This window comes from Haematobia irritans, chromosome 4 (assembly GCF_050003625.1).
Source record: "Haematobia irritans isolate KBUSLIRL chromosome 4, ASM5000362v1, whole genome shotgun sequence".
NCBI lineage: Eukaryota > Metazoa > Arthropoda > Insecta > Diptera > Muscidae > Haematobia > Haematobia irritans.
Genome location: NC_134400.1, coordinates 32840735 through 32860162, shown reverse-complemented (window position 1 = coordinate 32860162; position 19428 = coordinate 32840735). Strand labels below are relative to the sequence as shown.

The 19428-nt window shown below is 32.7% G+C and overlaps 3 protein-coding genes across 5 annotated transcripts; 1 reads left to right on the top strand and 2 right to left on the bottom strand.

Annotated features, from left to right (window-relative positions):
• The first annotated feature begins 3447 nt into the window (after positions 1-3447).
• LOC142234992 (uncharacterized) lies at positions 3448-4452 on the top strand. The gene is made up of 2 exons (XM_075306207.1): positions 3448-3810; positions 3883-4452. The coding sequence occupies exons 1-2, from the start codon at positions 3702-3704 to the stop codon at positions 4374-4376; spliced, it is 603 nt and encodes a 200-aa protein (XP_075162322.1). The 5' UTR covers positions 3448-3701; the 3' UTR covers positions 4377-4452.
• Positions 4453-8414: 3962 nt separating this feature from the next.
• On the bottom strand, positions 8415-13960 carry elgi (E3 ubiquitin-protein ligase NRDP1 elgi). Its single transcript, XM_075308582.1, has 5 exons — positions 13723-13960; positions 13514-13656; positions 11539-11983; positions 11288-11453; positions 8415-9577 (listed from the first exon to the last, which is right to left on the bottom strand). The coding sequence occupies exons 1-5, from the start codon at positions 13810-13812 to the stop codon at positions 9474-9476; spliced, it is 948 nt and encodes a 315-aa protein (XP_075164697.1). The 5' UTR covers positions 13813-13960; the 3' UTR covers positions 8415-9473.
• Positions 13961-14148: 188 nt separating this feature from the next.
• On the bottom strand, positions 14149-19225 carry LOC142237209 (uncharacterized). Of its 3 annotated transcripts, none has more exons than XM_075308579.1 (2): positions 19089-19225; positions 14149-17379 (listed from the first exon to the last, which is right to left on the bottom strand). In XM_075308579.1, the coding sequence occupies exon 2, from the start codon at positions 17229-17231 to the stop codon at positions 14373-14375; it is 2859 nt and encodes a 952-aa protein (XP_075164694.1). In that variant the 5' UTR covers positions 17232-17379; positions 19089-19225; the 3' UTR covers positions 14149-14372. The 3 variants fall into 3 exon arrangements, with proteins under 3 accessions (XP_075164694.1, XP_075164695.1, XP_075164696.1); XM_075308580.1 differs by having other exon boundaries at positions 14149-17376; positions 19089-19191; XM_075308581.1 differs by lacking the exon at positions 19089-19225 and having other exon boundaries at positions 14149-16222; positions 16781-17765.
• Between the last annotated feature and the right edge of the window lie 203 nt (positions 19226-19428).

Below are 19428 nucleotides of genomic sequence, written 5' to 3'. Positions count from 1 at the left end.
CTCAAAATTTTCTACAGAAATAAAATTTTGTCAAAATTTTTCACAGAAATAAAATTTTGTCAAATTTTTCAATAGAAATAAAATTGTGAAAACAAAATTTCTATAGAAATAGAATTTTGTCAAAATTTTCTATTGATATAAAATTTTGACAAAATTTTCTATAATAAATAAAATTTTCTATAGAAATAAAATTTTGAAAAAATTTCTATAGAAATAAAATTTTGTTAAAATCTTCTATAGAAATAAAATTTTGGCAAAATTTTCTATAGCAATAAAAGGTTGTCAAAACTTTATATAGAAATAAAATTTTGGGAAAATTTTTGTTAGAAAAAAGATTTTGTCAAAATTTTATTTCTATAGAAAATTTTGTCCAAATTTTATTTCTAGAGAAAAATTTGTCAAAATTTTATTTCTATAGAAATTTTTGTCAAAATTTTATATCTACAGAAAATTTTGACATAATTTTAATTGTAAAAAAAAAATTCCAAAATTTTATTTCTATAGAAAATTTTGTCAAAATTTTATTTCTATAAAAAATGGTGTCAAAATTTTATTTCTAAAGAAAATTTTCACAAAATTTAATTATATAGAAAATGTTGTCCGAATTTTATTTTTATAGAAAATTTTGTCCAAAGTTTATTTCTATAGAAAATTTTGTCAAAATTTTATATCTATAGAAAATTTTGCCGAAATTTTATATCTATAGAAAATTTTGTCCAAAGTTTATATCTATAGACAATTTTGTCAAAAATGTATATCTATAGAAAATTTTTTGTCAAAGTTTTATTTCTATAGAAAATTTTGTCAAACTTTTATTTCTATAGAAAATTTTGTCAAAATTTTATTTCTATACAAAATTTTGTCAAAATTTTATTTCTATACAAAATTTTGCCAAAATGTTATTTCTATACAAAATTTTGTCCGAATTTTATTTTTATAGAATTTTTTTTTTTTTGGTAGAATTCTACCAACTTTGGCAACCGTGCGAGCATCACCTATTACGCATGCTGGGGAAAAGTATAAAATGCATGCCGAGTTTGAGATCAGGGTCAGTCGGTCATCAACAGAGGTAACACCATCGAAGTAAGTGAGCATCGTAGTCATTAGCGTAGCTAGACAATTTTCCTAGGGGGGGCTATAGCCCCCCTAGCTAAAAATGTATAGACTGAACTTATAGGTTCAATTAATGTTTTATTTCATAAAATTGAATAAAAAATTAGACATCAAAATAACTCGTCAATTAATTTATAATAAAGCAACTAAAAGTAGTTCAACACTTTTCCCAGCAAAAAAATTGTGCGTTGTTCTAAAGGCACAACTTTAAAAGTACTTCCAAAAATGTCCTCAATTATTTTAACTACACAGGAAGTTTTTTAATTGATTTTTTCATATTTTAATGTGTAATTTTTTGTTTTTTTTTTTCAAATAGTTTAAAAAAAGAGTAAGAATAAATAAATTGGTACAAATTATTCAAATTTTGCCACAAAACTGCTAAATTCATTATAGAAAAATCGATATCAAAAAATTTTTTAATTCACATTCAAAACACTGAATTCAGATCACACCTTAAGAAGTGATGCAAATTCATTGCAACGGCTGTTGAAACGGTGGACATTTGTCCTATGACAAGCTCATATTACATTCATTGCTTCTCCGCCAATTTTGCACCACTTCTAGACCCAAAAAGAACATTTTCACTACTTTTTTGGCGACGCTTTTCCGCAGCATTATTAAGATATTAATTTATGAAAGAATAGTTTTAATATCAATTACTATTTTTTTAATTAAATTGACTGAACTAAATCAATCATAAGTTCAACCACAGCTTTATTTCATAAATATCTGACTTCAAACATTGCCATCGGCAACTGCTACCACAACCCAAGTAATTCGATTGTTCATGAAAGTCTTTAGCGGAACTTTATGCGATTGTATATACTTGTTTAATTTTTACAAAAATTAAAAAAAAAAAAAAAAACTATTGACATTTATTGAAAAATGGAAAATCATAAATAGAGTTTCAAATTCTGGGGGGGGGGGCTAAAATTTTTCTGGGGGGTCTAAGCCCCCTCCCCAGAGGCCTTCCTACGCTTATGATCGTAGTAAATATATTTTGGCATCCTTCCCTTTCCCACAGCTAGAAGTGTGCGACCACTCTAGTCACGTATTCTAACATTTCCTCGTCCTCTCCTATCCTTCAGCTAGAAGTTTGCTATCACTCTAGCCACATGTTCCTACATTACCCCATTCTCTCCTAGTCCTTAGTTAGAGGTGTGCGATCACTCTAGCCACGTGATCTCCCCATTTCCTCCTTCTATCCGTTTCCTCAGCTAGAGGTGTACAATCACCTCTAGCTGAGGTGTTCCTCCTTTTTCCTCATCTATTCCCCAACTAAAAGTTTTTCCTCATCCTCTCATATTCCTCGGCTAGAGGTGTGCGACCACTCTAGCCACGTGTTCCTCCTTTTTCCTCATCTATTCCCCAACTAAAAGTTTGCGATCACTCTCGCCACGTGTTCTCCTTTTTTCATCCTCTCTTATTCCTCAGTTAGAGTTGTACAACCACTCTAGCCACGTGTTCTCCTTTCTTCATACACAGCCAGAGGCGTGCGATCACTCTAGCCGCGTGTTCTGCTATTCCTCATAATTTCCTATTCCCCAGCTAGAGGTGTGCGATCACTCTAACCACGTGTTCTTCTTTTATTCATCCTTACCTATTTCCCAGTTAGAGTTGTACGATCACTCTAGTCGCGTGATCCGCCATCTCCTCCTATTCTTCAGCTAAAGGTATGCGACCACTCTAGCCACGTATTCCTCCACTTTTCCCGTTGTTTTCTTATTACTCAGCTAGGGATTTGTGACCACCCAAAAACCGGTCCAAAGATCCACACGTTGACCGAAATCTGATTTTCCCGTACCTTTCGTCTCACACCACCAAAACAGACGGGAGTAGTGTTTACCTCTCTCGTCGCCTACAACATCACCTCACCCCTGCGGGAAGCCGCTAATTGCCTAACATGATTTACGCAAGTTGATGGCCGCTAAGTCTCGTCCTACCGCATCCAGAGATCCAGGTCGGGAAATCCCGTCGTTGCAACTTTAAGCTCCTTTAACAATTTTTTCTGGTGTGTCCACTCTCAAATTTCTTTGAGTGTATGCACACCTTTGTGGGCCAATATTCGAAGTGCTAGCCTTAGTGCCGTCGTATATGTTATAAGTAGACACATTTATTCTTGATCGATTGCTGGGCATTTACAATATATCCTAAAATAGCAAATCATGCATTTATTTATGCCCACACAAACTATCCTTCTCCTGCCTTCGATACCGATATCAGATAAAGTTTCAATTCAATCATTTACAAATAAACCCCAACTATAGTGAACTTTCAAGTTCATTTTGGGCTCCCATCATAAGGGGAGGGGGTGGGGTTAACGCAATCAAGTGTTGCGATTGATGGGCTTCTTTCATTTCTACTCTTGAAGATGGTAAATGAAGTATGAAGAGAGGGCATCCATTGATTAAATGAGAAAAAGTGAGAGTGGATTTTGGTATCTTAAAGATACTTTTGTTGTGTGGTGTGGTGGTGTTTGCGCTATATTTGATTTAGGTTCATTTAGTAAGTCTTTGGAGCTCGTGGAACAAAGATCGTTTTATTGTAAATTTGAAATCATTGGCTATCACGTCGCGGGTTAACGCACAATGAATTTGTGGCTGATTTTTTACATATTCGGTCTCATAACTCTGATAGAGGGGACTGGCGATAATTCAAATGTTTCCAATCGCCACAATATTCAAACCGAATCATTGCGTAAGTATTTGACTTGATTTTTATTCAATCCCTTCCGGAAGGAATTCATCGTTAATGTTATTTTCCTTACAGCAACTGGTGGTATTGCTGTAGATGAGGTTGTAGTCGAATCATCTTTGTACATCAAACCCAAACCCCGTAGCCAGCTAAGACGCACGCGTAATGCTGTTTTTGGCGAGTTTAGCAATAGTTTGGCACCATTAATTTTACACCGACGTGTCAAACGTCAAAATCGGCAATCTCAGGCTGTCGTAAATGCTGCTGCCAATCAAAATTCAATAACAAACCATGGATTGCATAGTTCGGCTGCTAATGCCCAAGCTCAAGCTTTTAATGCTCATGGTCCATCGGGCTCATTTGGAGCCTCTTCAGCTGGCACTGCAACTCAAGCCTTGAACGTAAATCGTTTGGGAGCACAAAACGCTGCTGGAGCCTCCCATAGCTTAAATTTTAACTTGCCCAATGGCCAATCAATAAATTTTGCTTCAACTAATAGCTTTGCTAATGGACCAGCTGGAAATACCGCCAATAGCCGCGGCAGTGCGGTATCTCTGAATAAACGTTAAGGGAGTCATATAGACGTATTAATCTTTTTTTATCGGGTACTTAAAATAAAATTAATTTCCAACATCCAAAATATAATGTTGTATTTCGGGTTATTTGTCATTGAAAGAATAAACTCAAAGAAATTTGTTAATAGACACAATAAAAACAAGTAAGGAAAGTCTAAAGTCGGGCGGGGCCGACTATATTATACCCTGCACCACTTTGTAGATCTAAATTTTCGATACCATATCACATCCGTCAAATGTGTTCGGTGCTATATATAAAGGTTTGTCCCAAATACATACATTTAAATATCACTCGATTTGGACAGAATTTGATAGACTTTTACAAAATCTATAGACTCAAAATTTAAGTTGGCTAATGCACTAGGGTGGAACACAATTTTAGTAAAAAACAAGTAAGGAAAGTCTAAAGTCGGGCGGGGCCGACTATATTATACCCTGCAACACTTTGCAGATCTAAATCTTCGATACCATATCATCCGTCAAATGTGTTGGGTGCTATATCTAAATCTGAATATATGGGAGCTATATCTAAATATGAATCGCTTTCAACCAAATTTGGCACGCATAGCTACAATGCTAAATCGACTCCCTGTGCAAAATTTCAACCAAATTGGGCCAAAACTCTGGCTTTTAGGACCATATTAGTCCATATCGGGCGAAAGATATATATGGGAGCTATATCTAACTCTGAACCGATTTCAATAAAATTTTACACATTTGACTATACTACTAATTGTACTCCTAGTGCAAAATTTCAACCAAATTCGGGCAAAAATCTGGCTTTTGGGGCCATATAAGTCCATATCAGGCGAAAGATATATATTGGAGCTATATCTAAATCTGAACCGATTTCAATCAAATTTTGCACACTTGACTATACGACTAAGTGTTATGTTTGTACAAAATTTCAAGCAAATCGGTATAAAACTCTGGCTACTGGGTCCATATTAGTGCATATCGGGCGAAAGATATATATGGGAGCTATATCTAAATCTGAACCGATTTCTTCCAAAATCAATAGGGTTCTATTCTGACCCAAATTAGGAACATGTGCCAAATTTGAAGGCGATTGGACTTAAATTGCGACCTAGACTTTGATCACAAAAATGTGTTCACAGACAGACGGACGGACAGACGGACATGGTTATATCGACTCAGGGATCGACCCTGAACATTGTTGCCAAAGACACCATGTGTCTATCTCGTCTCCTTCTGGGTGTTACAAACATATGCACTAACTTATAATACCGTGTTCCACAGTGTGGCGCAGGGTATAAAAATATTCAAAAATGATGGAACTATTTCTCTGTTATTGACCATTACACTAGTAATGGGTGCAAGTACGAAACTCTCCAGGACATTCATGATAACAAATCTGGGTAAAAAAAATTATTTCTATAAAAAATTTTGGCAACATTTTATTTCTACAGAAAATTTTTGGCACAATTTTATTTCTGTATAGAAAATTTTGTAAAAATTTTATTTCTATGGAAAATTTTGTCAAAATTTTATTTCTATAGAAGATTTTGGCAAAATTGTATTTCTATAGAAAATGTTGTCAAAATTTTATTTCTATAGAAAATTTTGTCAAAATTTTATTTCTATAGAAAATTTTGTCAAAATTTTATTTCTTAGAAAATTTTGGCAATATTTTATTTCTTAGAAAATGTTGTCAAAATTTTATTTCTATCGAAAATTTTGTCAACATTTTATTTCTATCGAAAATTTTTTCAACATTTTATTTCTATAGAAAATTTTGTAAAAATTTTATTTGTATAGAAAATTATGTCAACATTTTATTTCTATAGAAAATTTTGTCAACATTTTTTTTTCTATAGAAAATGTTGTCAACATTTTATTTCTATAGAAAATTTTGTCAAAATTTTATTTCTATAGAAAATTTTGTCAAAATTTTATTTCTATAAAAAATTTTGTCAAAATTTTATTTCATTCGAAAATTTTGATAAAATTTTATTTCTATAGAAAATTTTGGAAAAATTTTATTTCTATCGAAAATTTGGGCAAATTTTATTTCTATCAAAAATTTTGGTACAATTTTATTTTATCGAAAGTTTTAGCAAAATTGTATTTCTATAGAAAATTTTGGTAAAATTTTATTCCTATTGAAAATTTTGTCAAAATTTTATTTTTATAGAAAATTTTGTCAAAATTTTATTTTTATAGAAAATTTTGTCAAAATTTTATTTTTATAGAAAATTTTGTCAAAATTTTATTTCTATCGAAAATTTTGGCAAAATTGTATTTCTATAGAAAATTTTGTCAAAATTTTATTTCTATAGAAAATTTTGTTTCTATAGAAAATTTTGTAAAAATTTTATTTCTATAGAAAATTTTGTCAAAATCTTATTTCTATAGAAAATGTTGTCAAAATTTTATTTCTATCGAAAATTTTGTACAAATTTTATTTGTGTCGAATATTTTGTTAAAATTTTATTTCTATAGAAAATTTTGTCAAAATTTTATTTCTATTGAAAATTTTGTCAAAATTTTATTTCTATAGAAAATTTTGTCAAAATTTTATTTCATTCGAAAATTTTGGTAAAATTTTATTTCTATAAAAAATTTTGGAAAAAATTTATTTCTATCGAAAATTTGGGCAAAATTTTATTTCTATCGAAAATTTTGGTACAATTTTATTTCTATCGAAAGTTTTGGTAAAATTTTATTTCTATAGAAAATTTTGGAAAAATTTTATTTCTATCGAAAATTTGGGCAAAATTTTATTTCTATCGAAAATTTTGGTACAATTTTATTTCTATCGAAAGTTTTAGCAAAATTGTATTTCTATAGAAAATTTTGGTAAAATTTTATTCCTGTCGAAAATTTAGTCAAAATTTTATTTCTATAGAAAATTTTGTCAAAATATTATTTCTATAGAGAATTTTGTCAAAATTTTGTTTCTATAGAAAATTTTTTCAAAATTTTATTTCTATAGAAAATTTTGTCAAAATTTTATTTCTATAGAAAATTTTGTCAAAATTTTATTTCTATAGAAAATTTTGTCAAAATTTTATTTCTTAGAAAATTTTGTTAAAATTTTATTTCTATAGAAAATTTTGTCAAAATTTTATTTCATTCGTTTTGTTTTCTTGCAGTCTATAGGGCTTTGCCCAAATAAATTTGACAAATATTATTGTCCTCTGTTGGTTAAGCTACACTTGTAATTTAGTCAATGAATGGTTTTAAACTGAAATAAAAAAACAACAACAATGCTTAAAGAACAAAACCAACAATAACAAAACAAAACGAATGGATAAAGAAGAGGAGGCACGCTTAAAATAAACCCAGCCAACTACACTCAAATCGATGATTTGACAGTGGCATAGGAAAAAGAGATATGTTTGTTTCGAATTTATTTCGGCATAAGCCGGCTATCATACAAAACCTTTTTTCCGAAGGTTAAAGTGTGGTTCATTGTTGGGTTTAATGAGCTGTCTGAATTTATTCTGATAATTGGTTTATAGTTTTGCTGCAAGTAGAGGATGCTGAAAGTTTTGGCAAAATTTTATTTCTATGGAAAATTTTGGCACAATTTTATTTCTATCGAAAATTTTGGTAAAATTGTATTTCTATAGAAAATTTTGTCAAAATTTTATTTGTTTAGAAAATTTTGTCAACATTTTATTTCTATAGAAAATTTTGTCAAAATTTTATTTCTATAGAAAATTTTGTCAAAATTTTATTTCTATAGAAAATGTTGTCAAAATTTTATTTCTATAGAAAATTTTGTCAAAATTTTATTTCTAGAGAAAATTTTGTCTAAATTTTATTTCTATAGAAAATTTTGTCAAAATTTTATTTCTAGAGAAAATTTTGTCTAAATTTTATTTCTATAGAAATTTTTGTCAAAAAAATTTTATTTCTATAAAAATTTTTGTCAACATTTTTTTTCTATAAAAAAAATTTTCAACATTTTCTTTTCTATAGAAAATTTGTCAAAATGTTATTTCTATAAAATTGTTTGTCAAAATGTTATTTCTATAAAAAATTGTTAAAATTAATCGAAACAACTTGTATAGCATATCTTTACATACTTTTGTTTTTATTTATTAGATATCATAGATAAGCGATATTTCAACATTTTCGAGAACATTTACTTTTTTTGTATGATTTCTCTTAATAGGTTTTACACAAGTCACACAAGGATTTTACATATTGGAAACCATATTAAAACTAATAGGAAAAATGCCGACTTATTCATATACAATCCGAAATACAAATTAAAAAAAGATCAAATTTGGCGATTGTATTTCTAATTATGTTCTATAGTACAATAATAATAATAATTAAAGACTAACAAAAGGGTTAACAAAAATTTTATAAATGTATTCAATAATATATTCGTAGAAACACATAAGGTGTCGAGATCGCTTAAAGTGTATATCAATTATACATAATGCATAATACATAATGTGCAACGCTTTTGCCTCTCTTTTCCACAAAACGAAAGGTGTAGTAATAGTAATGACAAAAAAATTAAAAAGAAAAAACAATAACAGTGCAAACATTACACATTTAATTTATTAAGGCCGAATTGCAAATGAAAAAAATAAAACTAATGGTGATTATGACAAAAAATATCTTCGGTCATGGATGTATATAAAATGTATGGTGTGGGGATGTATGAACACAGCATATTTATATGTGCATTTCGTATATATAGTGAACATTAAAATGGTTAAAAGATTCATTTCGGTATAATTATTGAATTTATGCTAAATGGCATAATATGCACTAAATACATATATATCGCACCTGTAACACAATATTACATTAAGTCAAAATGTTTAGCTTGCCCTTTTTGTGCACAGAACCAAACAATAAAAATTCAAATCAGTAATTTCACTTTAAAGTTAAATTTAATATTTTGCCATTTCTTTAAAAAAAGAAAGGTTAGCTTTTGATTTAGTATACTATTGTGTAATTGGTGCAACATTATTCCATATTATTAATTTAATAAGGTATTGAATCTGTAGTATTTCAAAGACAATGTATAACATCTCATTCGAAACAAAAAGAAAAAAATTAAATAAAAAGAAAATCTAAAGATATATATGTATATAAAATTATTTATTCTATGCCATGAGCAAATATCATTACAAGACCAGGCTCGACCATTACGTCTTCAGACATGTGGGCATTATCACAACTTAATACCAAAACTGCTTGTTTGCCTGAAAACAAAACAAAAAAAAAACAAATGAATAATAATCACTATCTAAATATTTGTTTTTATATAGGTTTATTGATCTCAATTTCAATTAATTTCATTTAAAACTATTCATTAGGGTTTACAATTATTCGATTGACTGTTATTTGAATTTTCGAGTCGAGCGATTAATCGATTACTAAAAAATCCAATGAAAATCACCAAATGTAAGGTAATAACCAATTCCTAATATTTTTAAACCAATCATACCAATGAATTTTTTAAATTCTATATCGCATATGTAAGGAGATATGGTCAAAAGAAGTTTTGAATTTTTTAGAATTTAAATGAAATTTTCAAATTTTTGGGTGTGATCACGAATTAACGTCCTATGGGCTCTAGGTTAGGCGGCAGCCTGATGTATCAGGCTCACTTAGGCTATTCAGTTCATTGTGATACCACAGTGGTGAAAATCTCTCGTATCACTGAGTGCTGCCCGATTCCATGTTAAGTTCAATGACAAGGGACCTCCTTTTTATAGTTGAGTCCGAACGGCGTTCCACATTGCGGTGAAACCACTTAGAGAAGCTTTGAAACCCTCAGAAATGTCACCAGAATTACTGAGGTGGGATAATCCACCGCTGAAAAACTTTTTGGTGTTCGGTCGAAGCAGGAATCGAACCCACGACCTTGTGTATGCAAGGCGGGCATGCTAACCATTGCACCACGGTGGCTCCCTATACGACCCAGAATATATATACTTTATGGGGTCTTAGAGCAATATTTCGATGTGTTACAAACGGAATGACAAAGTTAATATACCCCCATCCTATGGTGGAGGGTATAAAAATGAATCACCTCTTAGTTGGAAAGGAATATTTTGCAAATTCTTCCAGACTGCTCCTTCTTGGCGTTACATAGAAACCACACCTGGTCATGCTAACCATTGTATCACGGTGGCTCTAAGACGCTTTGTTTAGAAGATATGTCCAAAGGTTTCCATATAAATTTTGAATTTTTTTTTGATGGAATTTTCTATCATTTTTTTAAGTTTAGTTAAAAAAATAAAAATAAAATGCTTTAAAACATTTTTATTTGAAAAATTCTTCCATACTATTGTTGTTTTTTTTATTTTTTATTTTATTTTTTAATTGGGTCACCATCAAGGCATTTGGCAACGTAACCAGTATCATTATAACGTTTTATTGTGCATAACACATACAATCACTTTTTAATAAACTCAGAGGCAAATGCCTTTAGTGACTTGTAAACAATAAATGTAAACATTTAATTTAAATGTAAACAATTTTATAGTGCACTCAAAAATGTACCTATATGTCTCAGGCATACAATTCATGTTTAATAAGCTCACGTTTCCGTGTGAAACTATATTTTTCTCTATGAATTTAATTAATAATTAATTTAAAAAAGAGTCTTGTTCAATTAATTATTTACGTTGTTTCCGTATTTACTTTGATTTAAAAAAAATCAAAACGTCGACCTTTGCAAAAGTCAAAATACGAATTTTCTAGTATTTGGACTCGGACTCGGCTATAAAAAGGAGGTCCTTTTTAATTGGATGGAATTTTCAAATGTTAATATGGACAGTATTTTGGACTAAATATGCACAATATGTTTAATATGGATATAATATGGTATACAAATAAATGAGATATGCACCCTTAACGACCACTTTAATAGTGGATATTTAAACAATTTTTAAAAATAGTCTTACCTGGTACCCGTCGACATATATAATTATCATAAATCCGACGATTATTCTGTCTAGTTTCCAGTGAACTCAATCCACGGGGCCAGCGTCTTTCATGACAGTTTTCCATTAGATTATCTAAAATATGAGGTGGACATCCAGATTCAGAAAGAGCACGTTTTATCATCATCTGAAATTTAGAAAAACATGTATGAGTATGACAAAGAAGTAACTGATTAGAATAGTTTAGATTTCATAGATTAATCTTCACATACCTGTAGAGCATCGTCTGGAGTAGATATCATTCCACCCCAACGAGTAACACGAGCTCGAGCTAAAGTACTACTCCAACGTATAACTTCATCTCTCTCCATTTGATCAGCTATAGCACGCATTGCTGGATTCGATACACGCATGGCACGCATAAAGTCCTTAAATAGCTGTAATTCTCGCTTCAACTCGTTTATTGTTAAGTTTTGATCAGCGATTTCCGTTTTAAATTCGACCATTTTTTGTTGTTGTGTCAATATCATTGTGCGAAGCTCACGCACACAATTATGATCCTTAAGTTCGTCTTTTGGTATAACAAAACCACATCCTTTTTCGCATGGCAATGGTTTTTTTGGGTTATGTTCACACTCTTCCAAATGAGAATTGAGAGCATCAAGCTTGAGAACCAATGTACAACCATATGGAGCATTATCACAGTTTATGGAGAGACTGAAAATGATAAAATAATAATGCAATATTATAAGGGAAGTATTTTGGTTGAATATTTAGCAAATATTTGTATATTTTACTATTGTTTTCTAACTTAAATTGTTTCTATGAATTCAAATCGAACAAATCTTGCTGCTCTTGATTTAAGCAAGGCTTTTGATTCCGTGGATCACAACTTATTAATACATAAACTCTACCGGCAATTTAATCCAATTTGTACATAGTGATGGCCGTAGTTCATGTGTAAATCCAATTTCTTCAGGTGTTCCACAGGGATCTATCCTTGGTCCTATACTGTTTATGTTATATATTAATGACATTGTACATTGTGTTCAACATATTGATATGGCTATATATGCCGATGATATTCAATTATTTAGTACCTGCGCATCTGGCACGACGCAAGATGCTCTATTGAATTTGGATCATGACATCATATTTATAACTGGGCTAGCAGAAATAACTTGTCCATTAATGTCAGTAAAACAAAGATCATGGCTTTTGAAAATCCCCGCCAGCCGATCACACTGAGAGATATTGTGATCCAAGACAATTTAATTAGTTTTAGTGACTCCCTTATTTCTCTTGGGTTTCACATTGACCATAGACTTAAATTCGATTTCCATATAGCCAAGATATGTTCAAAAGTTAACTTCGTTCTGAAGAAACTATATAGTTTGAACGTTATTCTCCCGCTTCCTGTGAAACGAATGCTGGCGCATTCACTACTTATGCCACATATTTTATACGGTGTAGAGGTTTATATGGGGTCAAGTAGATCAAGTTTGTCTAAACTTACTTCATGTTTCCATTCTCTGCTTCGTTTTGTATTCGGTAAAAACTGTAGACACAACTATTCACGCTTTGCTAATGAATTTCTGGGATGCTCGTTTGAGCGTTATCTTGATATTCGATGTCTTTGTTTTCTTTATGGTGTTTTGAAATCAGGTAAACCAGCATATCTTATATCTTATTTCCGGTTCTTGAGTACAACAAGGACCACTCAAATACGCATTGAACATTTCAACCATAATATTCTGGAGCTCTCGTTTGCAATTGGAGTTACCAGACTGTGGAACTCCTTACCTCAAAACATAAAGCAATTATCGAATAGTGTTCATGTTTTCAAAAAAAGTTAATATCCCATTTTTCTCACGAAGCTTAGCAGTTTAGTCATTGACAATCTCTGTCTCACACTTATTCATTATTTTTTTAGAAATGTGCATTGAGGATTTTGCTAGATTTTTAGATTTTTAAGTTTTTTTTATAGTTTTAGAATTTTTCGTGTTAGTGCCTTAGCAATTTTTGATGTATGTAATTAATATTTTAAATCTCATTATTGCTCTACTTTATATATCTATCAACATATGGCACATGGGGGCTCAGTTTGATTAAATAAATAAATATAAATATAAATACGAATAATTGTACATTACGAACATGTTTTGCAATATTTTTTGTTTACGAAACGTTGCTACTAGCATTTATAATTGCAATGTACAAAGCTATAAAAAAATTTTAATAACTTACCGTGACAAAAGATTTCTTAAAATCCGGGGAACTGCTCTTAAATTGGCTGTTGTAAGAGAATTTCGATCAACAGGACATGTCGGTTGACGCGAAAGCCACTCATTAATACATGCGCGACAAAATGCATGTTCACACATAGCAGCCTAAAGGAACATATTAAACGAGCCAAATCAAATAGGCAACTTATGTAAACAAATAAATTTGCAAACCTGTAAAGGCTCCTCTAAGACTCCTGAACATATAGGACAAGTCAGTTCCTCATCGACCTCGCCCTGGAATCGATGTAGGTCGTAACCCATTGCTGCTTCTTGGTTGTTTAGCTGCCTTTAACTGTCGAGATGGAAACTAGCTTTCGAGAATACAATGTTGTACACAAACAATAGAACAAGTATATTGCACCAACATCGACCAATTCGACGCCGAAGTGGTGTATTTTTTTTTTTTTTTTTTGGGTTTTGATTAATTAATGGCAATGTCTCTTCGACATTAAAAGGCCAGGTTATATACACCGATCGATGTAGACCCAAACTACACCGGAAATAAACAAATGAACACTTTCGTTGAGCCAAAAAAGCCCCGATTAGAAGCTATCGAACCCGATATGAGTAGACTCTAATTATCAGGTGTGAGTGGTATAAATAGTGCATATGTTTCGCCATGACAAAAGTTTAGGATCAGTTATTCAAAATATAAATGATAGTCAATTAGTCAATTATTATTGTAAATGTGACGACGGCATAAATGTATCAGGCTTATAAATATCACAGGTTAGGTTTGTTGTTAGTTTAAATCGATTAGGCGTAAGCCATAAAATATCACAGATGAATTCCATATCAGTCTTGTTGATTCAATCAAGTAATTAAATTGAAACGTTAGTTTCAATAATAAAATTAACGAGAGATTTATATAAATCTATGTCCTTTGTAGCCAGGATGTCATAAACATCAGTAAAACGATTAGTTAAATTGTATTTCAGTCTTAGAGCATCGAATTTTGTACAATCAAAAATTGTATGATGTGTTGATTCCGCATCCAAACATTCGTTGCAGACATCTGAGCTGATAGCTCCAATTTTTAAAAGAAAAGGTTTGTCATACGTACGGGCTGTGTGCAATCGATTGATGATTTTGGTTTCTTGGGGGTTGAACATATACTTCGAAAACCACGGCTTTATTCTAACATCTTCAAATAATTTGCTGGCTTTGATGCTTTTGCAGAGAGAAATTTTCTTGAATTCTAAATTCCAATTATTCCATAGAGCTGTTCGGATTTTGTTTAGGCCTTCTTCAGGAGTGAGTTTAGGGTTAAGGGGTGCCCCACACTCTGCAGCAAGTTTGGCTGTTTCATCTGCTAACTCATTTATGTTCAGTCCTCTATGACCAGGAATCCAGACAATATGGCATTTATTGATGTTAGAATCTTGAAGTTTTTGATGAAATGTAGCGGCAATGTAGTTGTTGGTGTTTTCACTGGCAATAATCTTGCATGCAGCAAGGCTATCCGTGAACAGTACACACTTGTCATCTTCATGTTCAATGGCAATCTCCAGAGCCTTGACTAATGCCCATAGTTCCCCAAAAGTGGATGAGGCAGCAAAACCAATTCTGAAAAGAAATCGTTGATTTGTGGATACATTGACAATACCACAGCCAATAGAGTTAGTAGAAACAGAAGCATCAGTAGCAAAAATAGTAAAATTAAAATTTTTATAGCCATCAATTTCGCTGAGGTAGATGGACTTTAATATATCTATGGGATAGTTATTCTTCCCATTAGGCAATAGGTTGAGTCTGACAGTAACTTTTCTAGATGTCAAGGAGTTAGAAATGTGCTCAATACTATCAAAAATTTGAGGAAATTCATAATATACGTAACTGTAGCTGGAGTTGACTTTTGGATTATCAGACACTAGATCATACAGCACCTTATCTCTGGATTGCACCTTAATGAGTTCTTTCGCTGTCAGGTACACTGCTCTAAACTCTGGGGGGAGTTCATGAGCCAATGCATAAACAATATGTGTGGGGGAAGATCTGGCAACACCTAGACTTCTCCTTAACATGTCAGTCTGTAATCTTTCCACTCTTTTATTAATACTCTTCGGGGCATCTGCCGCTGTGGTTCTCACATATTCTATCTTTGATCTAACAATGCTTTTATACACATTCAACGCAACATTGGGATGCAAACCCCCTCGAATAGAAGTGAGGCACTTAAGCATGTTTACACGATTCTGCGTCTCCTTTGAAATAGAATCATAATGGTCCTTTATCGACAAGGAATTCGTGACAATTCTGCCTAGAAATCGCAGTTTTTTCGTCTGCTCAACTCTAGTACCATCGATAACCATATCAATATTTTTAAAACCATTTTTAGCAAAATACATTGTGTTCGATTTGGATGGATTAAAGGATAAATTAAGATTTCTACAGGTGTCCATGAATTCTCTTACCTTGTCAATAAGGTTCGATCTAGCCTCAGCAAAATCACGGTGATACGACATTATGATGAAGTCATCTGCATATTGAAAAATAGTTGTATTGCCATCCTCAAGGGTATGAAGACTGGCAGTGTATAAGTTAAACAGCAGTGGCGACAGACAACTACCTTGTGGCAACCCATTGTACACAGACACCTCCGAATTACTCAACTTCAGTATTCTGTGAGAGAGAAAATTAATGATCCAGTTACAGTACGCAGTATCCAAACCTGAAAGGATGAGTTTTCTCTGTAGCATATCAATCTTGACACAATTATAAGCATCACATATATCAAGAGACAGAATAACAACCTTGAAGTTGTTGGCCTTAAGCAAGGCAACTCTATGCAAGAGTTCATTAATACATGTACTTGTGGAAGAATTCTTTTTGTATGCAAATGATCTTCTGGGTATAATATCCACACTGTCAAAGTGTACTGAGATTCTTTCTTTCACCATTAAATTAATACATTTTAGAAACACCGATATCAATGATATTGGCCGAAAGTTTTTAGGGTCATTATGATTCTTTTTCGGTTTTGGTATAGGCACAATTTTTATAATTCTCCAATCATCTCGAATGGTGTTAGTCAAAAAAGCATTGTTCATAGCTGTTAACAAAGCGCGTTTGGAAATGCCCGAGAGAGATTTAATCATATTATACGTTATTCCATCATGTCCTCCAGCCGACTGAGACCTTTTTCCAGATAGACACAAAATAAACTCTTCAAAATCAAATGGTTCAATGAAGTGATTAACCAAAGGAAAATCAATAATCACATTCTCACCAGTAACTTGATTTTTAAGGTGCTCCAAGTATACAGCATTATTTTCATCATTCCAAATAGATCTAGTAGGATTATTTCTTCCACGGATGTTATTAATAAACTTCCAGGCATTTTTAGTGTTGGGAGACTTGTTGATTTCATCTAGTTTGGCAAGATAACACTTTTTCTTGGCCTCAGCCACCATATTCTTCCAGTGCTCAGTCGCTTTTCTAGCATCTTCAAGATTGTTATACGAGGGAAAAAGCCTGGCTTTCTTAGCAGCCGCCCACTGCCTGCGAAACCCAACCTTGAGTTCCTCACTCCACCAAAACTTTGGGCTACGTCCATCTGGAACAACATATGAGGCATACTCAACTTCATCTTTCATAGACTTTTGTATACTATCCAAATCCGGCTCAAGCACCAACTTCGAAAGCGACATCAGAAGTTTATTTTTGGATAGAAATTTCATCTTTGATTTTTTCCTTGAATCTATGACAACCGTAATGGGAAAGTGTCTGCTGCCACCAAGATAACAGTCGCTCACAGTCCATGTTCCCTCCAAACATGTACTAATGAAAGTGAGATCGAGCACCGAACCATCAGACTCGTCATTCCTTCTGAAAGTGATGTTATTGGAATTGATGCATTTTAATCTAGAGTAGCTAAAAATGGTTTCCAGTTCTTTCCCTTTTCTATTGGAGATATTATCTCCCCAAACAGTGTTACGAGCATTGAAGTCTCCCATCAGAATAACATTCTCATGTCTATCTAAAAAATTGCATAGTCTTCCTACTTCACCAGCCAGAATATACAATGGCATAGACGGAGGGAAGTAAACCGACGCAATTGTAAAATTTGTATGAAGATTACTGGTTTTGACAATTATTATGTCAAATTCAGTTTCAAATACGATTCTGGAAAATTTTATATATTTCCTCAGAGCAATGGCTACACCCCCATAGCCATCAGGTCTGAATTTCTGAACAAGATTGAAATTAATCATTCTATTTCTATTATCTCTGTTTTCAGAAAAAATTTCAGACAGCACTAAAATGTCAAAGTTGTAGTTATTCGCATAAAATTCTAGATAATTCTTGTTTTTTGTAAACGACTGCACATTATACTGTAGTATCTTTACCATAAAATGAAGAATTAGATAAAAGACTAGAATTAGAAGATTGAGGCACCAAACCACATTTTACCAGGCGCGAATTAAAATGATTAGCAGCATCTATAGCAACAGTGTTACCAGACATCTTGAAAAAGTCCATCATGAAAGCCAGCATCTCACTGGTGACTTTCTCGAGTTCACTGACTCTCAGCTCACTTGTCATATAAACAGGCGATGAGGGCTGCGTTTCCGGAAACATCCTCGGATGAGTTTGCACACCGGTGCGATGAACATATTCTTTTCTCTGCCTCTTAGCCACAGAGCTATAAGTGTATGGGGTTAAAATTTGATTAACATCTCTGTCTCTCATATCCTCCCTCACTGGGGCAGTCTTCTTTCTATTCCTTCCATTAGATAATTCCGGAAAACTGTCATCATCAGCTAAAAGATCAAAACGATTTTGGTTGTTGTATTTCTGAAGTACCTCACGTTTTGACATCTTTTTACGCGTCATAATCTTGTTGGTTTCTATTTCTTTTATCCAGCTCGGACAAATTTCCTTGTCACTAGCAAGATGGCCTTCAGCCTTACACAGAATGCATTTTTTACCACCACATTGGCCATTGCAGACTTCACTATCAGCACCACATTTTATACATCGTTTCTTCGACCGACAACCCAGTTTAGTATGGCCCAAGCGACCACAGTTGTAACACTGTCTGATAGCAGGATAGTATGTGCTGACAACCAGAACAGACTTTTCAAACACTATCCAACTAGGGTGATCATCACCCGCAAAGCCAATTTTGACTGTTTCAGTTGGATGAAAAACACCCACCTCTTTTTCATCGCGCCTGGTAAAACGTTTAACAGAAGTAATATTGATACTTGAAGTTGCATTTTCTAAAATCTCTTGTTCACTATAGCATAAAGGCACATTTCTAATGACACCGAAAGTTTCAACAAAGTTTCTGGGGACAAAGGCCCTCAACTTTCTTTTCCTCAACTCTTCATTGTCTAAAAATTTATTGGCTGATTCAACATCCTCAAACGTTAATTTATATAACGTAACACCAATTGCATCGATCTTCTTGATCTTGTCAAACTCGTCAGACTTAATGTCTCTTATTTTCTGTACAAAATAGAGACCATTTTTAACTTTTTTGTTAGTACCATTATCTACCTCAGAGGTGTCTACCAATACGTGTGGCTCACCTTTATGATTATTCGAATATCTCACCAACGAATCATTCACTCTTCTTTTTTTGCTTTCATGTACCACCATTTCTTCTCGCGGTCTCGCATTTTTCGCCGCAATACCACCATCACCATCATTAACAATCACATCAACATTCATAGCCTCGTCAACCCCCGTTTCAGCTACTTCACAATTATTAATAATCGCAGGTCTAACATTTCTGCCTTTTATAGGTTTCGTCAGTTTCTTTTTATTGTCACATTTTTTGTCAGTATCAATATGACAAACAATCATGGACTTAGAAGGCCCAGCCTTCTCCTCCACACCACTTTCCATGGCCACCACTAAGGCCAGCGG

Coding starts and splice junctions, on each gene's coding strand:
- LOC142234992 (XM_075306207.1), top strand. CDS start 3,702: ATGAATTTGTGGCTGATTTTTTACATATTCGGTCTCATAACTCTGATA. Junction 3,811..3,882: donor TATTCAAACCGAATCATTGC/GTAAGTATTTGA, acceptor TTTTCCTTACAG/CAACTGGTGGTATTGCTGTA.
- elgi (XM_075308582.1), bottom strand. CDS start 13,812: ATGGGTTACGACCTACATCGATTCCAGGGCGAGGTCGATGAGGAACTG. Junction 13,657..13,722: donor TCTTAGAGGAGCCTTTACAG/GTTTGCAAATTT, acceptor ATGTTCCTTTAG/GCTGCTATGTGTGAACATGC. Junction 11,984..13,513: donor TTAAGAAATCTTTTGTCACG/GTAAGTTATTAA, acceptor TATCATTTTCAG/TCTCTCCATAAACTGTGATA.
- LOC142237209 (XM_075308579.1), bottom strand. CDS start 17,231: ATGAAATTTCTATCCAAAAATAAACTTCTGATGTCGCTTTCGAAGTTG.